Source organism: Hippopotamus amphibius, chromosome 15 (genome assembly GCF_030028045.1).
Source record: "Hippopotamus amphibius kiboko isolate mHipAmp2 chromosome 15, mHipAmp2.hap2, whole genome shotgun sequence".
NCBI classification, from domain to species: Eukaryota; Metazoa; Chordata; class Mammalia; order Artiodactyla; family Hippopotamidae; genus Hippopotamus; species Hippopotamus amphibius.
This window is the reverse complement of record NC_080200.1, coordinates 54,319,592-54,345,499: the sequence shown is the minus strand read 5'-3', so window position 1 is coordinate 54,345,499 and position 25,908 is coordinate 54,319,592. Positions and strand designations below refer to the sequence as shown.

Here is a 25,908-nt window from a genome sequence, read left to right as displayed (position 1 = left end):
ACAGGTTCAAACCCTGGTCCAGGAAGATCCCACATGCTTCGGAACAACTAACCCCGTGTGACACAACTACTGAGTCTGCGCTCTACAGCCTGAGAGCCACAACTACCAAGCCCATGCACTGCAACTACAGAAGCCTGCATGCCTACAGCCTGTGCTACGCAACAAGAAAAGCCAATGCAATGAGATGCCCATGCACTGCAATGAAGAGTAGCCCCTGCTGTCTGCAGCTACAGAAAGCCTGCATGCAGCAATGAAGACCCAACACAGCCAATAAATAAAAATAAATTTAAAAAAGTAAATAAAATATATGGGAGGATGTGTGTAGGTTATATGCAAACACTACACCATTTGATATAAGGGATTTGAGCATTTGTGGATTTAGTTATCCCAAGGGGGCGGGGGGATATTGGAACCAATTCCCCACAGATACTAAGGGACAGCAGTATAAACTTATTTTTTGGGGAAAATAAATGTCTTCTCACCCCTATTCTTCATTCATTGTGATTCTCTGATTTGCAATCATATTTCTCAATGATACCTCATAACATACTGACACATTTGTAAGTTCATTTATTGTCCTAGAATGTAATTTTGGAGGGGATTGGTAAAAAAAAGAATTAATTTAAATAAACGGAGCTATTTTATGTTTTTTTGTTATCACTTCTTTGGAAAAATTATTTTTTCTTCTCATTTCAAAGTTAATTTATATATTATTTTAAAATTTCTTAATATTTTTACAAGCGTGAGCGTATTCAATTTGTTAAATACTGATGTAATTCATATTATATTGTTTACTGTTTTCCTGTTATCTCTAAAATAAAAATATCCCTTCCATTTTTATATAGGTAATTTCAAATCTCAATTTACCAGGAAGCTCAGTTACGACAAATTTGTCTTCCTCAGCAAGAGTTCTCAGTCTCATCTACATAGTAAATGATAAGTTGGTTACCACATTTTGTTTGAGTGAACCATTCATCTTGAACTTTTGTAGAATGGTTGGACATGCACCTGTACTTAAATATATTTCCATAATATTTCTAAGAGATGTTTCCAAAATCCTAGTATGTTTGTTTTTTTTTTTCTTTTTTTTTTGTTATCTAGAACTCCTAGATAGTCTCTTGATGAAAGAAGGTATATTCAATTTGGTTTTTTTTCAGTTGTTTTACTGATCACCTTTTCTCTTCCATTAGGAAATGGGATTTCCATTTGTTTACTCAGATTTTATTAGAAAACATACCTAAGCAGTTAGCATGTTTATGGTTTTTAGAAGATTTAAACTTCTGGCAGATACCTAGATAACTGCCATGTCTCCATCATCAATATTTTCTACTCTTTTCTCACACTTATTGATTTATCTACACTGTGCTACCTGTGCTATTTGTACAACTGGTTGGAGATGTACGATCCATACATTCCTGACCCTCATGACTTCTAACAGAACTCAAATGTTTTCAATCACTTGCATATCACTTACATAATAAATGCATAAAGTGTTTGATTATTTTGAAAAATATAGGATTTATTCTAACAAAGGGAGAAAAAACTCAAGTTGATGCGTCATATTTATAAATAATTACTAGCAGAATTTTTTGATAATGCCCATGAAAAAGGATTAACTTTTGGTAGAAACTAATTAAAGCTATTTTTATGTATTTATTTTATTAAATAAATGTATCCCCTTGTTTAAATTTGTTTAAAACATATTTAAAGTCTATTACTTCTAGAGTAATGTATTAAGAAAAATAGTATCAGAAATGTATACAAATAACATAGTCTTCTATTTGGTAAATTAGCTAACCCCAACTAAAACTTAAATTAAAAAGGAAACTCTATGGAAGGCATTGCATCTTCTTTAAACTAATTGAGTTTGCTTTATAATATGATCTTAAGGCAGGAGACAGATGGGCCCTCAGGGCAAACGTTCGGGGTTCATTCCCTGTGGACCAATACTCCGAGATGGGACTAACAGGACAATTGAGAAAGGAGGCTGGGCCCTGCCCAGATAGAAGATAAAAGACCATATATTCCTCATTCTCAAAGTCAGGAGACCTCTCCTGACTACACATGTGCAGAAGGGCTCCTTGGTGGTCAAAAGGGGAGAGATGTCAAGTGGCCAAAGCTAACCATAGGCCTCTTCAGTGGAATCCATCTTGGCTAAGAGATGCTTGCACACACATGGGATGATCCTGAGATAAACCAAATATGGACTCTGAACTAGGCAAATCAAAATGACTGGTCAAAGGGAACACAGAAGAAATGCCCCATAAAGGTGATTCAAACTTCCACGAGGGCGCGACTCTCTTTCTATGCCTGCCCGTGTGTCTATCCACATGTATTCTACACTTTTTTTTCCTAATAAATACTTTACTTATTTTACTAATTTTCATCTTTGTGGGTATTATATTCTGCAAAGCCATAGAGCCAGGGCCTTGTCACTGACCACTGGTTCAGTGGCTAGGATTCGGTGCTCTCACCCCCACGACCTGACCTCAATCACTGGCTAGAAACCGAAACCCTGCTTCAAGCAGCTGCAGGTGGAGGCTGCCCGAGATCAATCTCAAATGATCATTTCTTTGATAATACGAGGGTAAGTAAAACATTATCCACACTCTGGTTATATTAAAACTTCTGTTGGCCACACTGTCTCATCAGTGCTTTCTGTTCAAGGCTACTGTCTTCCCAGTCACTGCTGTGCAGGTGTTAACATGTTATATCAGTTCATTTGTAACTGTGGTGCGAGCAAAAATGGATGCCCCACTTGTGATTTGCATGAAAGAAGAACAGTGTGCAGTGATTCATTTTTTGTGGTGTGAGGGTGTACCTGGTGCCTTTATTTATCGAAGACATTATGGGCAGTATGGAGAAAGTGTTTGTTAAGATGAAGTGTGTGTGAATGGATTGAGATGCTTATTGAAGAGCTAAAGCCTAAACTTCAAATTAAACACAGAGGACTGCTATCCCAGGGCATTGTGATCTTGCATGACAATGCACATCCACACATTTCTGCCCACACTGTGGACACTCTGCAAAAATGTCGTTTTGATGTGTTAAAGCATCCTCCTTATAGTCCTGATCTTGCTCCATTGGACTTCAACCTGTTTGGACCCCTGAAAGCAGCCCTACAAGGATGAAGATTCACTTCTGATGAAGAAGTGAATACTGGTGCATTCATGGCTCACAGCTCAGCCTAAAACATTTTTTAATGAGGGAATATGAAAGCTTGTTGACAGATGGACAAAGTGTATTGAAAAGTAAGGAAATTATGTAATGATGTATTTGTCTTTTCTAAAGGTTAATTAAAATAAATTCTAGAGCCAGAGTACAGGTAATTTTTGACTCACTCTCATAATACCAACTTTTGTTAGTTGGTTGAGGTTTATCTTTGACAAGATGTAAAATATCTCCTGATCTAGTTAACTTTTTCATACAAACTTGTACTGCTAATAATTATATATCATGGGGGCAGAGAACATTTATCTAATAAAATGTTATCTTTTATATGTTACGTTTTCTAAGTTTACTTCTAACAAGAAAAAATACAGAGGGAAAATTCAATATGATTAGATAAAAACCATTGCCTTTGTTATTTTTCAAAGTTCCTAGGTATAGACATGTCTCAACTATTTCCAATTCACTCCACATGGGGAACTGATTTCAAATTTCACGCATGTATGATTTTCTTTTTAATATTTTTCATGCAAGGTACTTAAAAGATTTTTTTTTTCAGAACAGGAAAATATATTAACTCAGATAAATGTATTGTTGAAGTTTATATTGATACATGAATCGACCTGAACTCTGCTGTTACATGTGGTTTGAACCTCTGTTTTCAGAAAAGACCATTGTCTTTGCCATAGCTGTATGCCATTGTATTTAAATGCTCAACATCCATAATAGAAGTGTCTGTAATTCTAAAAGCAATCATCATAGAAAGAAGAACCATCACAATATAAATATGCTTCAGAAAACCTATCTCACAAATCATTATTTAAATAGTTTCCTATTCCAACTCTGCATCAAAATATACAAAGTTTCTCCAGAAATGCTATAACCATAAGATTAAATGAACCAAAGACTGCAAAATTAAATAGCAGAAAGATTCAGACCATTTTCCTCTGTAATGGGTTACTCATACAACTGACCACATGAATGGGTAACAATTTGTTTAAATATAGTTGTAATAAACAATACTTTAAAAATGATGTTTTTATTCCCTCAATGAAATGTCTAAATTCATTTTGGTGAAGGAGTTGGAAACAAAAACTCAGATAACATAGAAATCCAGTTTTGTCATAGTGACATCTATTGATAAAATCATATGATAATAAAGACAGCAACAATACTAAATGTGAATATAGTTTATAAAGAATAAGAAGTAATAACATAACAATCAAAATATATTAGAACATTGAGCTACTAAGTCTAGGAAACACCTCTTGAAAATAGTAACAGTTATATGAAGAAATGATGGATACTATATAAATGGTTAATGAGACTCACAAAAGAAAGAAACAGTCACAAATTTAGCCCTCTCTAAAAAATGGAACAACTTTTCATGTGAGGAGAATACAGCAACCCACACCTAAAAGAATTTGAGATTTATCTAGTCATATATTCATAGAATCTCAGGCTTGGATGGGCCCTGAAATTCTGACAATTTTCTTCATTTTGAAGATGAAGAGAGCACTTGACAACATCACATTAAATCATTTCCTAGAAAGGCTACAGAGTTTAGGTGGTCAGTGTAGAGGGTAAAACAGAAGGACCCAGGCTAACAATGTGGCATGAAGAGAAGAGCGCGGCCAGTGAGAATGCCTGAATGAACTTCCTTATGAGCAAAAAGTGGACAACATGAGAGGTCAATGGAAAGAGTCAAGGTCACATGCCAATATGAAGAGAGTTCAAGCCAGAAAACTGAGACTAGCATTTTCTATTACAGAGAAGATATTGACAACCACAGGGGAAGAATCAACTGATTCAAGAGCAAGGGCTGAGTATCATCAGCTCAGAAATTTAGAGATTTCACCTACACCTACAAAGCTGGTATGTGTGAGTTGGTCCTAATACAAGATCACATTTTATCTTTGAAGTTTTGAAATTACCTTGAAGTAAAAATTATTAATTAATTATAACACATTTAAAAAAATCAAAAAAGAAAACGTCTAAAAATAGTTGATGATTTTGATTCTTTGTATCACATTTCAAATGATCCAAGTTTGAGTTTTCTGAATAACCTAGGAACCAAAGATTCAGTGAGGGAAAGGTCTTAAGTTTACAAAAGTTGTTATGTATAGATTAGGTAGTTCACAACTAAGAAAAGCAATATTTATTTATAGATATTTTATCTTCTTAATGTGATGTCAAATGGTATAATGTTTTGTTTTTTTCTAATTGTTTCTGATATAAAGAAAAAATAGAAATGCATTTATATTCATCTTCTAATTAGCACAAGTATCAATTTCATTCACAAATTCAACTACTGTATAGTATTACCACTATTTTTATTAGTATTGTATTATTAATGAATGTTTATCTTTATCAAAAGCTTGGCTTCACTTATCAAAATGAATTTTAATTTTTCTCCTTTTCATTTTAAGGTATTTTTTTCTGGATACTCTTTGACAATATTTTATTTAGGATATTTCTATGTTCACAAAGAGAGCATCTATAATTCAGATTACATCCTTCTTATGTCTTGATTTCAAAGTTTTGTTGTCAGCATAAAATGAGTAAAAACTTGATTGCCAGACTTCCTAGGTGGCGCAGTGGTAAAGAATCCACCTGCCAATGCAGGAGACTCGGGTTCGAGCCCTGCTTCAGGAAGATTCCACATGCCACGGAGCAGCTAAGCCCGTGTGCCACAACTATTGAGCCTGTGCTCTAGAGCCTGTGAGCCACAACTACTGAGCCCATGTGCCACAACTATTGAAGCCCATGCGCCTAGGGCCCGTGCTCCACAACAAGAGAAGCCACTAGGATGAGGAGCCTGTGCACCGCAATGAAGAGTAGCCCCAGCTCGCAGCAACTAGAGAAAGCCCATGCGCAGCAACAAAGACCCGACGCAGCCAATAAATAAATAAATAAATAAATTTATAAAAAAAAATTGATTGCCCTTTTTTCCTTTTGATACAGTATATTCTGATTGTCATTGCATTGAAATATTTTCAATTTTTATTACTTTATTGGCTCATGGCTTATTTAGAGGTGCCTTTAGTCACTTCTGAAGAAGTTTTTTTAGCAATATTTTTTAATTAGTATCTAGCATTATTTTATTGTTATAAAAATGAGGCAAATTCTTTGAAAATTATTAAAATTTGCCTTGTGGTCCTGAATATGATATTTTTGGTCAATGGTTTGCATAAATTTTGAAAGAATGCATAATCTAAAGTTGTTCAATGCCATGTTCTATATTTGCTAAACAGTAGAGTTTCGCTAATTGTGGTGTTCAATTTATGGTTTCCTTACTAAATTTTTATGTTAGTATTCTAACCAGTTTCTGGCAAAAGCATCCTAAAACCCTCAGTACAATAACTTTGACAATAGACTTTGTTAAAATATTTAGGTGACTTAACATAAATACTGATATATACTTCTTTAAGTTTACATTATTTTTATTTGCTTTTTATTTTTCTTCTTGTTCCATATTTATTCTTATTTCTTGATTTAAAAAAAATTACCATGATGTCTACCTAGCTATTATAAATTTGTGTACTAAACCCTTTCTCTTTTATTTTGTCTATCTTGTGTTACAAAACAAAACTATAGCTCAACAGCAAATATGAAAATTTGTCATTCTAACTTTGAGCTTTAAAAACTTCACAGAAATTTCCGGGATCTTTTGGCAATATTAAATTGGTTATAAACTTCATATTTTATTAGGATTACATTTTAGTTATGAAATACGCCCTTCTAGAATCCTTGAAAATAGGTCCTATATAAAAAGCTTTTTTCCCTTTATCTTTGTATTGTAAAATATAAAAGAGCAAGTAAAATCACATGCAACAGTTTTGTAAGTGTGTAAATCATTTAAGTGGATAAGCATTTTAATAACATAAGAAGGTCAAGAATAACATTTTTAACATCACTTTACTTAGGTATATTTTAAATTCAAATTTCTATTATCTTGTTTGTTACATAGTCTTTTACTATTTTATTATTTAACTAAAAATTACAGTATACTTGACATAAAATCTATTAAAAATTAGTAGTTTATCAATTACCCCAAATTTAAGGAGTTTAGAATACTTTAACTTTGTTTGTTTCCTTCATGATACCTTCTTGCCATGTATACTATGTATATTTTAAACCCAGAAAATGTTCCTTTGTTTTCTATTCATTCATCAATGATTTAGTGTTAACAATATATTTACTGATTGCTTTGGTCTTTAAGAATTCTTGCCACTCTAAGCCGCCAATTTGATTATTTTCCTCCCCCCGTCCTCACCAAAAAAGCTTTAGTGTGTGTATTATGGTAAGGAATTTTCTTTTCTTTTTTTCTTTTTTTGGCCTAAATATGAGTTTTTCTTGTCTTTATTTTTGAGGAATATTTTCGGTAGAAAAAGAATTTATGGTTGTCAGATATTACCTTCTGGCTCTTGCAATTTACCTTTCTTGTTTTTTTTTTTTGCTTTTATTCTTCCTGAATAAATAATCAGCTTTTGAAATTGTTCTTTTAAAGGTTTTGGGTATTCTTTTTATATTCTACATACTAATCCTTCATTAGATAAATGGTTTGCAAATATCTTTCCCCACTCTATTTTTTTTTCCTCACCCTCTTAATGGGTCTTTCAGAAAGCAAAAATATTTAATTTTGATCAAGTCCAATTTATCAATTTTCCTCTTTTATGGATTATGCTTTTGGTGTCGTCTAAGAATTCTTTGCCTGGTCCTACATTCATTTTGTTTTTCCCTAAGAGTATTATGTGTTTTTTTTTTTTCCTGAGGTTTTAAATTTTAAATTTAATTTTATTTCTGAAATCTTATTTCAATTCATCTAGGTAATGTCATTTTTGTAAACAGTTGCTTAGTTTTTTGTTTTTCTCTATGCTTCTTGAATTTTTGACGTGATGCTTGCCAAATGGTATGAAAATTTTCAGTCATGATCTCAAATATTACTTCTGCCCAGGTCTCTTTTTTAATATCTCTCTGAGAAGTGAATAACTTGTGTATTAGACCTGCATGTTCCACGTCTTTCATATTCTTATTTTTACTTTCTATCTTCTTGTCTTCCCATACTTTAACATGAATATTTTAATCTAACCTACTTTCCAGTTCACTATCTTCCCTTCATCTATGCCTAATCTGCTGTTATTATCAAAATTGAAATCCCATGTTAAGTGGCTGTATTTTTTAAAATCTAAATTTCTATTTAAATGTTTAACATCTCTTTTCTTTAAGAATTTTTATTGAGATACAATCGACATATAATAAACTGCATATATTTAAAGTGTACAATTTGATATTTTTTTCTTATTAGTAATGTATATATGGCAATCCCAATCTCCCAATTCACTCCCCCTTACCCCCACCCCCACTTTCCCCACTTTAAATGTTTAACATCTTTCTCATCAATTATATTTGTATAATATATATTAAGAAAATAATTTTAAAATTTGTGCATCCATGTCTAACACAATTGAAGTATGACTTGGTAAGTAAATCATTATATATCTGTATCATAAAATTTGTCAGTGTTTTTGAAATGGTGATACAGAAAAATATTTAAGCACCAGAAGGGATACTCTTAACATATTGCTAACATATAGCCTGTAAATACTTTCAAATATATGTTTCACTCATTTTGTTCTCATTCATATTTTCTAATTTTCTTATGAGAAATGAACATAAGAAAACTTCACATTTTTACTTAAAGAGTCCTCCATTTATATGTATGTATATATGTATATATAAATACCTCCCCTGGAGGTATTAAAAACATGTAAGCAATGATTATTTTAGCAAGCCATAGCTGATTGTTCCTCATACACAAATACACAAGGCAATATTTCTCAGGACTATTATTTGATCACAAACTTCAAAATGATTTAAAATTATTTTAGATGATATATTTATTTTGGTTTACCAAAGGTAGTAAAAAGGGTATCTGACTTAGCTGGACGTAGTCCCTTTTTCCTACTCTCAATTCATCTGTGGTAGACAGACTTCAAAGTGTCCATCATGGAATGCATGCCTCCTTGTAATTCCTTTCCCTGAAGTCTGGGTGTGACTTGCAATCCTCTTTCTGACCAATACAATACAGTGTTGATATATCACACTGATTATATTACATTATATGAGACTGTCAGACTCACCAGAGAGGCTCTCTTTACTTGTCTGATGAGGTAAGTGGCCATATTTGGGAAGCCCATATGACAGAAAGAAATCAAACAAAAAAAAACTGTGGGTGGCATCTTAGAACTCTGGGGAACATTGAAAAGCCAAGGAATATCCTGAGGCTCTCAGATCTGTAGCTGAGAGCAACTGAATGCTAGCAACAATCATGTGAGCTTGGAAGTGATTCCCAAGCCTCAGGTAAGAAAACAGTTTGATTATGTCTTGTGAGACTCCTGCAAAGACCTAGCTAAGCTGTGAGCAGAATTCTGACCTGTAGAAGCTATGAGGTGATAAATATGCGTTGTTTTAAGCTGCTAAGTTTGTGTAATTTGTTACACAGCCTTGAAGACAGATGCACATCCCCTTCCTGCATCCCACTTGCTTTATGGGCATCAATAGCACTGTCCCCTCTTTAGAATTGTCATGCTCCTTTAACTGGCTGCTGTGCTACATCCAGACTCATGTCCTTCTCTCCATTCTTCACTCTCCCTACCTCCTCAAAACATACACACTCTTCATGTTAAAACCTAATCTTCTAGTATCAACATCACTCAGTGGCCACTGTATGTCACTCCCTTATTCCCTCCAAATAGTCCAGGCCAGTCTCCCCTCCCTACTCTAGTCTCTAAGCTTCACTAGGGCAGGAATGTTCAGTTTCCTCCTCATTTAATACAGGGTTGTACCCAAATCATTTAATATAATTTTATTGGTATAACAAAAGCATGCATGAATGAGTTCATTTGTTGAATTACATTTGGGAATCCGGAGAAAATTTATTTTTTATGATTCTCAAAAAATCTATTCTGTACTTAAAATAAAGCTTTATAAATCATTTTTACTAAGCACAAAAATAATACTGGGGTATTTTTGAGGATTATACCTAGGAATAATAGAAATAGAGCTGCTTGTTTTCCTTCCATTCAAGTGATAGGAAGGAAACAATTAACTTACCTGGCCAGGCTTAGAATTTTCACAGACAACAATATCATATTCCCTGGCAAGTTCGGGTGGATTGTCATTGACATCCAGAACTCTAATACCCACTGTGACATGGCTCAGCAAACTCGGATTGTCTGCAAAACACATAGGGATGCATTTAGTATTTCCACGCACACTTTAGAGGCTTGGTTTAAAATCAGCCTCCTTAATACTGCAGCTTGTCACTAGCCCCATATGCTGCAGCAGAGCTTTTGGCAAAAGACAACTTTATGAAGGCACTCTTTGTTAGAACTCATTAACTTACAGAAAAATGAAAAATGAACACCAAGGCATGACACGAATGCTAAAATGATATTTTGTCATATCAAGGAAATTACATGTTATTCAGGAACTGGAGTGGGAGAAAGTTGTCAGAATTCATTGTATGTTGTCAGAGTCTAAGGGATGAACAATTCGTTTCATCATTAATATAAGAAAAGCACAGTAGTTGGAAAAAAATCACATAATCTTTAAAACATTCAAGGTTTCAAGTCTAAATTGACTTGGAAAAATAGAAAGTAAAGTTCTTTACACAAGGATAAAATTCTTGTTGAAGAATATATGCAGTTTGTGGTGTCAAGTCATACTTGGGGAAAAATAAAGAATAATTTAAATTAGAACTTAGCATGGAATTCATATATAACTATGGTGAATATCAAAATATTACAATGAATATTTTAAAATACTTAAGTGCAGTCTTCCCACATTTGTTTATTTGTTCTGAGACATAAGAAAAGATAAATGTTTGGTTTGTTTTATGCATCAAAGCTAAAAATGAAGAATTCATAATTCAAAAATTAATGAGAAGGCAAAAACTAAACATATTAGAAAAAGGGAATATAAATACATACACAGAAGTTATTAAAGATAATGAATTTTAAAATTATCCATTACTTAATTATCCGTTAAGAAAAAGGGTGGATTAGACATGCTATAGGTGCTTTTTGAAAGAAGTAGAAAATCAGAGTAGTACTATAATAACTAAAGAAAATCAATTTTTAATTAAGAAATCATTTTCTTCAAAGAGGAAAAAAAATCAGGCCTAGATAATTTTATCTAAAGTTAAAGAAACAGGTGACTTCAGTCTTATACGTCTTTTCCCCAGAAGACAGAGGAAGGAGGAAATACTCAAACTTATTTTCTGTGGCCAGTAACACTTTAATATCATTACCAGATGCTCCCACTCATGAGGGATTTTAGCTGTCATTGAACTAAACAAAATATTACCAAACCAACTCTACTGGTATGTAAATGAAAGTCTATCATCAGTTTGGTTCCAGGAATGTTTGCTTAGTTTAGCATTAAATGAAGGAAGGAAAAAAGGGAGGAAAGAGGGAAGGAAGGAAGGAAGGAAGGAAGGTAAGTGGGAGGGGGGAAGAAATGAAGAAAGGAAATTTCAAAAAGCATAAAATTACCCCAAAAGTTAATGAATTAAAGGAAGGATGAAAAATACATAGATGCCTATCTTAATACATATAGAAAAAAAACAAAAAAATAAAATTTAATATCCATACATTCTAAACAAAACAAAGCAAAGTCAAAAACAAAAAACTTAATAAACTAGGAACAGAATGTACCCTCTCAAGCTGATTAAGGATACATTAAACAAACAATAACAAAAAGTACAACAAACATTATTCTTAATGGTCAAAAACTAACAAGAGTTAATAAACAAAGATATAAGGATCCTTGAAATAAATCTAACAAAGTATATGAAAGACTTATAGGCAAAACATTTTATTGAATGTCATTAAAGTAGATCTAGAGTAATAAAGAGGTATACAGTCTATGTGTTTGGAAGACAGAATATCATAAATGAAGCCAGCCTCTCCAAATTGATGTAATGTGATCTAACAGACATCCAATGAGAAATGTTCACAGAAATTGAAAGCTGATTCTAAGATTTATAAGTACTAAGACTGTCCAGACTTGTATGAAGTGCAGTAAAGGATAATTGCTTTACCATTTATCACAGCTTATTATTTGGTATTAGAACCTAAGTCACTGTGCCTGTGTCAAAGGGACAGACAAACAGAAACAGAAAACAGAACCCAGCTACAGATCCACTATATATAGAAATTTAATACATGGTAATGATGCTATTGGAGATCAACAGGGGATGTACAGATTGATCAAGAAATAGTTTGAGTAAAGCTTGTCATCCATGTCATTAGTATCATTTCAAAATGGGCCAAAACTACACTATACAGAAAAGGACATTTTAAATAAATAAATAGACAAACAAATAAGGACTTAAATGTATAAGGCAAAAACTATACATACTTTAGAAAAAATATTAGCATGTAATATATTAAAGCTCATGAAAGATTTCAAAATACAAAATGCACTAATCATAAAAGAAGCATTGATAAATTTGATTACATTGAAATGACTTTTTTCAGTTCCTCCAAATATGCCACAAAGAGGACAAAATGTCACAAAATGAGTGAAGATATTTGCAGCAGCACATATAACTGACAAAGGATCTGTATCTATAATATATAATGTAGTGTATTAAATCAGTAAAAACAGCTCAATATAAAAATGGGTAAAATGGACAAACATTTAACAGAAGAATTAACAAAAATGGCAAATAAACATATGAAAAAGTTCTCAACATCAATAGTATTTAAAGAAATACAGGTTAATCAAAATAAGTTATCATTTAATCCCAGCAATACTGATACAATATTAATGAGTTTGACAAGATTTTCCAAGTGCTGGATTGGATACAGACCAATGGGAATGCCTGCAAATTGAAGTAAGCCACATGTAATAATTTGTACAATGGTATATTCTCATGCCCAAGACCCAGCGATTTTCCTGGCTCATATTCGAGGGAAAATCTCTTGAAAACATACACCACCAGAACAATTAATAGGAACATCAACAGGAAATCGCAGATGTCCAACAACGGCTGAATAGATGCAAAAACTGTGATGTATTTATATCATAGAGACAATAAATGAATAGCAACATAGCTACAACAATAGCTACAATCTTAGAAACAAAATGCTGATTGAAATATTTTTTTCAGAAATTTCTCAGAAGATTGCATTCAAATATGGTAGAATTTTGTAAAGCTGAAAAAAGGAATCATGCAAAACTAAATAATTGATTGCAAAATGAAATAGTATATTGTTGAGGATAACATTCTTAATAACACTATTCTTAAGTACAATGATATGTTAAAATTTATTTATTATGATGCTTTGCAATATCTTCTTTGTAGATGTTGAGTACTACATTAAATATAAAGAAAAAAGTTATAAAAACAGCTTAATATATTCTGTAAAGAACTTAATATATAATAACTAATAGAATTGACATTAATAAATTTTTGTCAATATACAATGAAAGATAATGGGATGCTTATATATATTAGATAATTCTATATTATAAAGATAAATAGATCAATTAAATTAAAATTAGTTAAATGCTGATTTAAATATTTGCTTATTTAGTGACTTATTATGAAGAAAAAGGCATTGCTAAGCTTTTCTAGAAGCTAATATTGATCATACTTGATCATTTTTATAATTTTCAAACAAAAAAGAGGGACTTGCTAGGTGGCGCAGTGGTCAAGAATCCACCTGCCAATGCAGGAGACACAGGTTTGATCCCTGCCCCAGGAAGATACCACATGCCGCGGAGCAACTAAGCTTGTGCACCACAACTATCAAGCCAGCACTCTAGAGCCCGTGAGCCACAACTTTTGAGCCCATGTGTCACAACTACTGAAGCTTGCATGCCTAGAGCCTGTGCTCTGCAACAAGAGAAGCCACCACAATGAGGAGTAGCCCCCCCTCGCCGCTACTAGAGGAAGCCCATGTGCAGCAATGAAAACCCAATGCAGCCAATCAATCAATCAATTAAAAAAAAAAACTAAAAGAGAATAGTCAGTCTAAATTATCATTTTGTAAATTACAAAACTGAAATTGACACAGTCTAAATGACATATCTTGGCAAAGCCAGGGTTATGGTTTACTTCTCTCAGGCCTTACTATTGTCACTATACAAATATATCTTTCCTGTTGTAAACATTGTATATTTGTTAGTGTATTTCTACATTTCTTAACCAGGTATTTGTTCACTTTTGAGAGCAGACAAAAGCAATCTGTTCTAGAAATCTGAGGCAAGAATAATATTATTAGTTTTAATAATTGATGTCAGCAGCCTTAAAATGAGTAAATAGTTCTCTGCTACTTTTCTGAACAGGAAGGGTTTAGAAGTAACCTTGGTGCATCAGAAAAAATATTTTGTAGGAGAGAATTCTGGAAAGACTATATCTCAAGGAAGGACTAGAATAAAAGAATAACTAAGAATTCAACTTTTCAAGCATCACCTCACTGTCCCACCTCTGCACTGCTCATGCAGTCCTCTGGAACTGGCAGAGTCTTGCCCACATTCCATACTAGGGTACAGGAAACTAAATCCTTCTGGATGGAAACAGACTCTCCATGTTGCTCCAAAGTTATGTTACATCTCCAGTGTGCAATGACCATTCCATCACTTAAGGATTAAAAGTACAGCGCTGGGATCAGACAGATACTGATTTGTCCGTAGGCTTACTGTCATTTTGTGTTCTGTGGGGAAGTTAAACTGAATCTAATCTTATTGTGGATGCAACTAGGGATCTGTAGGACGTGCATTGTCAGGGAACCTTAGGAGAAACTGATAAAGAGCTATGAAAAGCAACGTCAGAATAAGCTTAATGTCATTAGTGATGCAAATTGAATAATTGCTATTTCCTAAAAGTAGTATGGTGTATAAAAACTGTAGCTTTAAATTCCAGATAATCAGAGCGGAAAACCCACTGTAGCTTTGTAACCACTCATTCTAGTATCTTCTGCTCAATAATTAAATTAGCTAAATCAATATTAGTATATTGACAAGTTCCTTTGGGTTTTTTATTTCTGATTTCCCACAGTACTAGGGTTAGTATTCTATCCTTTGACTGTCAATCACTTTCCCTATAAATGTGCACATATTCATGTGTGTGAAAAGCAATTTGCTATAGCAAAAATTGGATAATGTCCCTGGAGTTCTTAATGCAACATTTCTGTTACTGCTACTATTGTTTTTAGGTTCATGTTTCATTTCTAAAAATCAGTTTTCAGCCCTTTTGATGGCAGAGTAAATAAAATACACTGTATTCAGTGGGAGGCCCTTTCCAGAATTCTTAAAGAACATGCACATTGGAAAATTATTTGTTATTTCTATATCTTAATTGTTTAATCTATTTACAGGAATAAGAATGATGTGACGTGCCAAACTGTGTCATTGAGAAACAATTAAGGAAACTATGTAAACTTTAAAACACCGACCCTGGGAGAGAGCAGAATATCGATTTCAACGCTTTCTGAAAATCAAAGACAAAACAGAAACAAAAATAAAATATATGGCACACTGACAATCCTATACATGTGATTTTCAGCACAGATTATACTGTGTAGAAATCATCCAGGTTTTATGCAACATCAGTGTAAAAGGAGCTCACATCGGCAGCGCGCCCCCCTATGGAGATAAGGATGCAGTGAAGGTCATGTCCTGGTGCAAATGCAAACTACGTGTTAAGATATTTGGAGGATTCGCTATAACTTAAAGAACAATCTACATTATCTAATGAGTTACTTTGAAATCTGAAATGTGCACACTAATACCTTGGGTTCTAAAGAACACAGAATGGTGAAATATGCGCCCCTCTAGAATTCCCACTATCAATATGGATTGGAGAAAACAAATTCAATAATAATATTTTATCAATTTGTCTTCTTTGAAACTGTGACTTAAGTGTGTAATATATGTTTACTCCAAAGCTATTATTACTTAAATATGCCCTACTAAAAACCTAAATCATACTCATTAGTATATGTAGCAAAGTTTCCTAGGGTATTCAGTAGATTTATAACCTAATTATACATATTATGATGTCAGTATTAAATAATTGGAAAATATATAAATAGATTAATTTTTCTTGTTTATATCATGTAGATTATTTTGGTCAAACTTTGGTTTCATCCTTTTCCTTGAAAATTCTACTCAAAATGGAAAACTTTATATACTACTAAAATACTAATTTGCAGCAATTACCAATTTAATCAAATAATTACATTTATTCCTGTCTAAATTCATAAATGCTCATGCTTATTAGGATTTGTTAATAAATCGTATTTTTTTGGTCTGCTTCTGTAATTTCTATGAAAATATTTCACTACAGGCAAATATCTACAAACCAAAACAGGCTGCACTCTCAAGAGTTAATGTGGACAGGAAATAGAATATTTTAACATGCTTAACTAATATTTTACTTATGAACAAATATGTTTCCACCATTTCCTTAAACAATTTATATAAAAATAAGTTTTGCAAACAAGTAAGTGCTTAAATGAATCTTAAATATTCCACGATATATTTGTTTTGAAACAAAGGTAGCTTTGCTATTTTTACTTGTCTTTTTAAATCTTGTGTATGAAAGTCACTTAATATTTAGGCAAAAAATAAGATTAAATAGTTAATAAGTGATATAAACTCATTAATACGTGTTTAATATATGTAAGAATTATTTTATGGATAAAACTATCAGAATGTCTGGTATGTGCCTGGTGTCCCTAATATGACCCTTTTTCTCTACTTTTTTCATTTCTTTATATCTTGTTTAAATATTAATTGAGAAATCAAATATGGTAATAAAAATAATTTATCATAATGGATAAGAATATATGTATTATGTTAAGTAGATTAATCCTCAAACATCTTTTTCTTGTAGTCAAACAAAATGGTTTAAAATAAAACATACTGTGAATATTACACAATAGAAAACTGAAGCAACCCTGCATATTTTAGATCACTTATTTCATAATAAAGAAAACTAATACTTGCCTAGAGGCACTTTAAAAAATTATAAGGCAATTAGAAATGCATCATTTGAAACTCATTCCATGTATTTATTTAATTTTTTGTCAGTTTACAGTATAAAATCTTAATTCCCTAATCACCATAAAGATCCCATATTGAAGTGATTACTTAAAATTAATCTTAAATTCCTTAAGGATAGTATTTTTTCCTACTTACCAATAGATCCTCCAACACTTTTGATATGTCTTTAGTAATATTACCTGAGGCATATAAATTTGAAGCTTCAAAAGTTTGTCATAACTTTGATTTTAGGAATGAGCATCTTGTTCTGCACATCAGAACTGTGAAGTCAAAATAATTCACCTCTATGTGAAAATAATTACATTGGGGTGAACAGTCTAGGTATTTGCTATTGATCATAAAATAAATTAAAAATAGGTTTTATAAAATCTCTTTAAAATTTTCACAATTGGCCCATTCAATTATATTAAAGACTCTAACATATGTAATGTTTACTTTCTAATTTTTAAGTAATAATTCACAGTTTTAACATTTATTTTTTCATCTTGATCTATTTCTCCATAATGTATGTGAATTCTTATAGTTTTCATCTTTGTTAGGCTTCCCAAAATTCAGCTTGTGATCAACTATTGTTTTGTCCTTTGAACTTATATTTGCAGTCATATTTTTATGCTGTGAAAAAGTTCACTAATAAAATAAATCAACATTGTATAGTCCTTTTTATTTTCTAGGTGAGCAATATAAGGATAATAAAAATTTTCTTATTAGATACGATCAGCACCTGAAAGTGGTTTTGTTAATTATAGCAAAACAGCTAACATAAGAAACCATTCATAAAAATGAGATACCTATATATGTTAAACATTTGTATTAAAATATTTGGCTACATAATCATTCACCAATCTCAGACCTCTGGATGTAGAGATAAAGTCTTATCTCCAAGAATGGATGGACTGTTTGGGGTAAATATCATAAGTTCTGTAATAACCACATACACTGCCTCATCTAAGCATCTGAAATTGGTTTAGTCCAAGTGAAGGAAAATGTGAAGATAAATTCAAAATAATTTAAGTACAGGAACATTTTTATGAAACTCCCTGAAATTTTATAATCGTCTCCTTTTCTTCCTAATTGCAGTATATTTTTAGCAACTTATTTTTATCAAGTCTTAGGAAAACTTAGAGCTGAAATGATATAAATCTTGATGCTATTATGTGCATATATTACATTATTTAATGTAATATTTAAATCAATTACAGAATGACAAAAACAAGTTTAACAGGCTTTGAAATAGAATTCAAGAAAGGAAGCTGTATTTTGGTCAGGAAGTAGTGACTGACACCAGATTAACCTGCTATCATAAATGTCTATAAAACTGAACAAAATATATGAAGCTACTGTTCTCAGATATTGGAAAGCAGACGCTGGAAAAACTATGCTCCTTGAGAGGAGAAGCACATAAATTGAGCCCCCGGATTCCCTTTAGCTTTGATAATACATTCACTATGACCAAGTAGGGTGTATGCCAGGAGGGAAGGACTGGGTGTCTAACATTTTCAAATAAAAAATAAACAAATGGGACCTAATGAAACTTAAAAGATTTTGCACAGCAAAAGAAAACATAAACAAGACAAGAAGACAACACTCAGAATGGGAGAAAATATTTGCCAATGAAGCAACAGACAAAGGATTAATCTCCAAAATATACAAGCAGCTCATGCAGCTTAATACCAAAAAAGCAAATAAACTAATCCACAAATAGCGGGAAGATCTAAATAGACATTTCTCCAAAGAAGACATGCAGATGCCTAACAAACACATGAAAGGATGCTCAGCATCATTAATCATTAGAGAAATGCAAGTCAAAGCCACAATGAGGTATCACCTTACACCAGTCAGAAAGGTCATCATCAAAAAATCTAGAAACAATAAATGCTGGAGAGAGTGTGGAAAAAAGGACCCTTCCTCACTGTTGGTGGGAATGTAAATTGGTAGAGCCACTATGGAAAACAGTATGGAGGTTCCTTGAAAAACTAAAAATAGAACTACCATATGACCCAGCAATCCCACTACTGGGCATACACCCTGAGAAAACCATAATCCAAAAAGACACATGTACCATGATGCTCACTGCAGCACTATTGACAATAGCTAGGACATGGAAGCAACCTAAATGCCCATCAACAGATGAATGGATAAAAAAGATGTGGCACATATATGCAATGGAATATTACTCATCCATAAAACAGAATGAAATTGAGTTATTTGTAGTGAGGTGGATTGACCTAGAGTCTGTCATACAGGGCAAAGTAAGCCAGAAAGAGAAAAACAAATATCGTATGCTAACTCGTATATATGGAATCTAAAAAAGTGGTACTGATGAACCCCGTGACAGGGCAAGAATAAGGAGGCAGATGTAGAGAATGGACTTAAGGACATGAGGCTGGGGAGGGGGGAGGGGGCAAAGGGGAAGCCAGGATGAAGTAAGAGTTTAGCATTGACATATATAGACTACCAAATGTAAAATAGATAGCTAGTGGGAAGATGCTGCATAACACAGGGAGATCAACTCAATGAGGGGTGATGACTTAGAGGGCTGGGATAGGGAAGGTGGGAAGAAGTAGCAGGAGGGAGGGGATATGGAGACATATGTATGAATACAGCTGATTCACTTTGGTGTATAGCAAAAACTGGCACAAGAGTGTAAAGCAATTATATTCCAATAAAGAGCTTAAAAAATGAATATTGTTCACTACACATACACATAATTATTTCAATAGATGCATAAAAATTAACAAAACATAACACTCGTTTTTGATTTAAAAAGAAAAAAAACAAACACTCAGCAAACTAAGAACAGAAGGAACTTCCTCAACCTGAATTTTGTATGCACCAAAATCTACAACTATCATCACGGAATGCTTTAATCTAAGGATCAGAAAAAAGACAAGGTACTTTCAGCACTTCTCCTGAACGTCATATTGAAGTTTATAGTTTGTGTAATTAGACAGAAAGAGAAATAAAGAACATATAAAATATAAAGTAAGAAACAAATCTATGGTTCTTAAGATCACATGATCACCAATGTAGAAAATATGAAATAATCTAAATAAAGCTGTTAGAACTAATATGCTTTAGCAATATCAAGGGAAAGTTCATACTAACATTTATTTCTATAAGAACAAAAATAAGGGAACATTTGGATATCAATTTATATAACATGAAAAAGCATGTAATCAAATAAAGTATGTCCAATATTTATACACTGAAAATTACAAATATCACTAAAAGAAATTTAAAATACCTAGATAACTGCAAACATACACTATGTTCATGGATAAAAGATTCAATATTTTTGAGATGTCCATTTTCCCCAAATTGAATTATAGATTTGATAGAATACCAACCAAATTCTAGTTCACATTTTTGAAAAATTTGACAAGCTGATTTTAAAACATATGAAAAGGCGTCTCCTAAATTCACCCAAATAATTTTGTCAAAGGAGAAAAATATTGGAAAACTCACACTTGCTGATTTTGTGTTACTATATAGCCATAGCCCATAGTAGCCAAGACAATGGAGTTGGTATAAGATTATATGCCTTATACTAAATATATATATATGTATATTATATACATATAGTGTATATATAAAACTGATGGCACACATGGAAAAGAGTCCAGTGTTTATACCAAACTTGTTATAATTTGATAAACATTAGCATTTATAACAAACAATGGGTGTGCCGTAAATTCATATGTGAAGTAAATTAAACTTGACCCTTACTTCTCATCATATACAAAACATGGCTCAAAGTAAACCATAGACCAAAACATAAAACCTTAAATTTAAATATATAATAACTAATAGGGTAAATGCTTTATTAACTTATGTTTTAGCAATCAATTCTTAGATAATGCCCAAAAGTCAAGAATCATAAAATAACCCAAAAATATACATAGAATTTTTTTTTAAATTACCCTTCCTTGAACAGCTTTGTAAGCTACAGTTCATTAAGAAAACACTAAGGTACTGTTTATTAAGAAAGATACAGGAGAGGAAAAGATGGCGGCGAAGTAGAGAGACGTGGAGTGCATCCCTCCCCACAGATGCATTGGGAATGCACGGAAGGACGCAGTCATTCTCACAGAGAACCAGCTGAACACCAGCAGACGGCCTCGGACACCGGATGGGACTGCGGGGAGCCCGACATAGCCGGTAGGGAGGCATCTACGAGGGCTCAAAGAGGGTGAAGCGACGGAGCTGTGGCAGACGGGAGGGAGTGAGAAACATTCGGAGGGTCCGCAGCACAGCTCAGCGTTCCCGGACCGAGACATCGATCCGCGGCTGAACGGAGGGTCCAAGAGCGGGAGTGTAGGAGCAGGAGAGCTGGTTCAGTGTGGGAAACATTGTTGCCGGTAGGGTGACGGACCGAGAGGACAGGAGGGAGGAGGCCCGCGGAGAGGAGTGCCCGTTCCTGAGAGCTGCCCGGCCATGATGGCGGCTGGAGGCTGCAGGCTCACTGGCGGCGGGGAGTAGTCACGCGCATAGCCTCTCTCTCTCTTTCCGCGCCTCTGCAACAGGCAGTGGAGAGACGCCCTGCGGGCCACCTAAGGCGCTCAGGGATAACAAGTACCCTCAGGCACTCGGGTGGGGCTAGATTAAAACCCCTTACAACGCCAGCAGCAGGGAGGCTGCCGAGAGAAAAAAAAAAAAAAAAAGAAAAGAAAAAAACCCCCGAGAGAGGCCCAACTCTAAGACTTTCTGTTTACGCCTGAGCCACCGGCGCCCTCTGCAACAGGCACCTCCAAGCCGGACTGAGACATCAGTGCGCCACTGCTCACTCCCTCCCAGGAGAAGGAGCCACTATTGTACCCTCTCCCTCCCCACACACCGACGCTTACAGACGAACAATAAAGGAACCTCTGCTGGTCACAGAATAACGCAAAAAAAAACCCAAGGATAAGCAACCCCAAAAGTTTGGACAACCATGAGGAAACAAAGAACACCATGCAGGCAAAGGAGCAGGAAAAAAACCCACAAGACCAAATAAATGAGGAGGAAATAGGAAAAATGCCTGAAAAGGAATTTAGAGTAATGATAGTAAAAATGATACAAAATCTCGATAACAAAATAGAGAAAGTACAAGAAACAGTTCATAAGAACTCAGAAAAACAAACAGCAATGGATAACAAAATAACTGAAATTAAAAATACTCTAGAGATATTTATAGGACATTCCATCCAAAAACGACAGAATACACGTTCTTCTCAAGTGCACACGGAACATTTTCCAGGATAGATCACATTTTGGGTCACAAATCAAACCTCAGCAAATTCAAGAAAATTGAAATCATATCAAGCATCTTCTCAGACCACAACGCCATGAGACTAGATATCAATTACAGGAAAAAAACTGCAAAAAATACAAACACATGGAGGCTAAACAATTCACTCTTAAACAACCAAGGAATCACTAAAGAAATCAAAGAGGAAATCAAAAAATATCTAGAAACAAATGACAACGAAAACACAACAACCCAAAACCTATGGGATGCAGCAAAAGCAGTTCTAAGGGGGAAGTTTATAGCAATACAGTCCTACCTTAAGAAACAAGAAAATGATCGAATAAACAACCTAACCTTACACCTAAAACAACTAGAGAAAGAAGAACAAAGAAAGCCCAAAGTGAGCAGAAGGAAAGAAATCATAAAGATCAGAGCAGAAATAAATGAAAAAGAAAGGAAAGAAACCATAAGAAAAATAAATAAAACTAAAAGCTGGTTCTTTGAGAAGATTAACAAAATTGATAAACCATTAGCCAGACTCATCAAGAAAAAAAGGGAGAAGATGCAAATCAACAGAATTAGAAATGAAAAAGGAGAAGTCACAACGGACACCTCAGAAATACAAAAGATCATGAGAGACTACTACAAGCAACTATATGCCAATCAATTGGATAACCTGGAAGAAATGGATACATTCTTAGAAAAATACAATCTTCCAAGACTGAACCAGGAAGAGATAGAAACCATGAACAGACCAATCACAAGTACGGAAATTGAGGCAGTGATTAAAAATCTCCCAACACACAAAAGCCCAGGACCAGATGGGTTCACAGGCGAATTCTATCAAACATTTCGAGAAGAGTTAACACCTATCCTTCTCAAACTCTTCCAAAAGATTGCAGAAGGCGGAGCACTCCCAAACTCATTCTACGAGGCCACCATCACCCTGATACCAAAACCAGGCAAAGATGTCACAAAAAAAGAAAACTATAGACCAATATCACTGATGAATATAGATGCAAAAATCCTCAACAAAATACTAGCTAACAGACTGCAACAGCGCATTAAAAAAATCATACACCATGATCAAGTGGGGTTTATCCCTGGGATGCAAGGATTCTTCAATATATGCAAATCAATCAATGTGATACATCATATCAACAAATTGAAGGATAAAAACCATATGATCATTTCAATAGATGCAGAAAAAGCTTTTGACAAATTCAACATCCATTTATGATAAAAGCTCTCCAGAAAATGGGCATAGAAGGAAATTACCTCAACATAATAAAAGCCATATATGCAAAACCAAAAGCCAACATTGTTCTCAATGGAGAAAAACTGGAAGAATTCCCCCTAAAAACAGGAACAAGACAAGGGTGTCCACTCTCACCACTATTATTCAACATAGTTTTGGAAGTTTTAGCCACAGCAATCAGAGAAGAAAAAGAAATCAAAGGAATCCAAATTGGAAAAGAAGAAGTAAAATGGTCACTCTTTGCAGATGACATGATATTATATATAGAAAACCCTGAAGACTCTACCAGAAAACTGCTAGCACTAATTGATGAGTTTAGTAAAGTAGCAGGATACAAAATTAATGCACAGAAATCTCTTGCATTCCTATACACTAACAACGGAAGAGCAGAAAGAGAAATTAAGGAAACTCTCCCATTCACCATTGCAACCAAAAGAATAAAATACCTAGGAATAAACTTGCCTAAGGAGGCAAAAGATCTGTATGCAGAAAACTTTAAGACATTGATGAAAGAAATCAAAGACGACACAAACAGATGGAGGGACATACCATGTTCCTGGATTGGAAGAATCAACATCGTGAAAATGTCTGTACTACCCAAAGCAATTTACAGATTCAATGCAATCCCGATCAAATTACCAATGGCATTTTTCACAGAACTAGAGCACGGAATCTTACGATTTGTATGGAAACGCAAAAGACCCCGAATAGCCAAAGCAATCTTGAGAAGGAAAAATGGAGTTGGTGGAATCAGGCTTCCTGACTTCAAACTATACTACAAGGCCATAGTGATCAAGACAGTATGGTACTGGCACAAAAATAGAAAGGAAGATCAATGGAATAGAATAGAGAACTCAGAAGTAAGCCCAAACACATATGGGCACCTCATCTTTGACAAAGGAGGCAAGAATATACAATGGAAAAAAGACAGCCTCTTCCATAAGTGGTGCTGGGAGAACTGGGCAGCAACATGCAAAAGAATGAAATTAGAACACTTCCTAACACCATACACAAAAGTAAACTCCAAATGGATTAAAGACCTACATGTAAGGCCAGACACTATAAAACTCCTAGAGGAAAACATAGGCAGAACACTATATGACATCCATCAAAGCACCATCCTTTTTGACCCACCTCCTAGAATCATGGAAATAAAATCAAGAATAAATGAATGGGACCTCATGAAACTTAAAAGCTTTTGCACAGCAAAAGAAACCATAAACAAGACTAAAAGGCAACCCTCAGAGTGGGAAAAAATAATTGCCTATGAAACAACGGACAAAGGATTAACCTCCAAAATATACAAGCAGCTCATGCAGCTTCATACCAAAAAAGCAAATAACCCAATCCACAAATGGGCAGAAGACCTAAATAGACATTTCTCCAAAGAAGACATACAGATGGCCAACAAACACATGAAAAGATGCTCCACATCACTAATCATCAGAGAAATGCAAGTCAAAGCCACAATGAGGTATCACCTCACACCAGTCAGAATGGCCATCATCACAAAGTCTGGAAACAACAAATGTTGGAGAGGGTGTGGAGAAAAAGGAACTCTCCTGCACTGTTGGTGGGACTGTAAATTGGTACAGCCACTATGGAAAACAATTTGGAGGTTCCTTAAAAAACTACAAATAGAACTACCATAAGATCCAGTAATCCCACTCCTGGGCATATACCCAAAGAAAACGATAATCCCAAAAGAAACTTGTACCATAATGTTTATTGCAGCACTATTTACAATAGCCAGGACATGGAAGCAACCTAAATGCCCATCAACAAATGAATGGATACAGAAGATGTGGCATATATATACAATGGAATATTACTCAGCTATAAAAAGGGATGAGATGGAGCTATATGTAATCAGGTGGATAGAACTACAGTCTGTCATACAGAGTGAAGTAAGTCAGAAAGAGAAGGACAAATATTGTATGCTAACTCACATATACGGAATCTAAAAATGGTACTGTTGGACTCAGTGACCAGAACAAGGATGCAGATACAGAGAATGGACTGGAGAACTCGAGGTATGGGAGGGGGTGGGGGGTGAAGGGGAAACTGAGACGAAGCGAGAGAGTAACACAGACATATATATACTACCAACTGTAAAATAGTCAGTGGGAAGTTGTTGTACAACAAAGGGAGTCCAACTCGAGGATGGAAGATG

General features: G+C 34.1%; 1 protein-coding gene across 3 annotated transcripts in view; it reads right to left on the bottom strand.

Moving 5' to 3' along the window:
- CDH18 (cadherin 18) overlaps nucleotides 1-25,908 on the bottom strand; it is a 743,326-nt gene that overhangs the window by 29,458 nt on the left and 687,960 nt on the right. For all 3 annotated transcript variants that reach the window (XM_057709534.1, XM_057709535.1, XM_057709536.1), the window contains one exon: nucleotides 10,285-10,406. In XM_057709534.1, coding sequence (XP_057565517.1) covers nucleotides 10,285-10,406 — 122 coding nt within the window. The remainder of the gene's footprint in view (nucleotides 1-10,284; nucleotides 10,407-25,908) is intronic.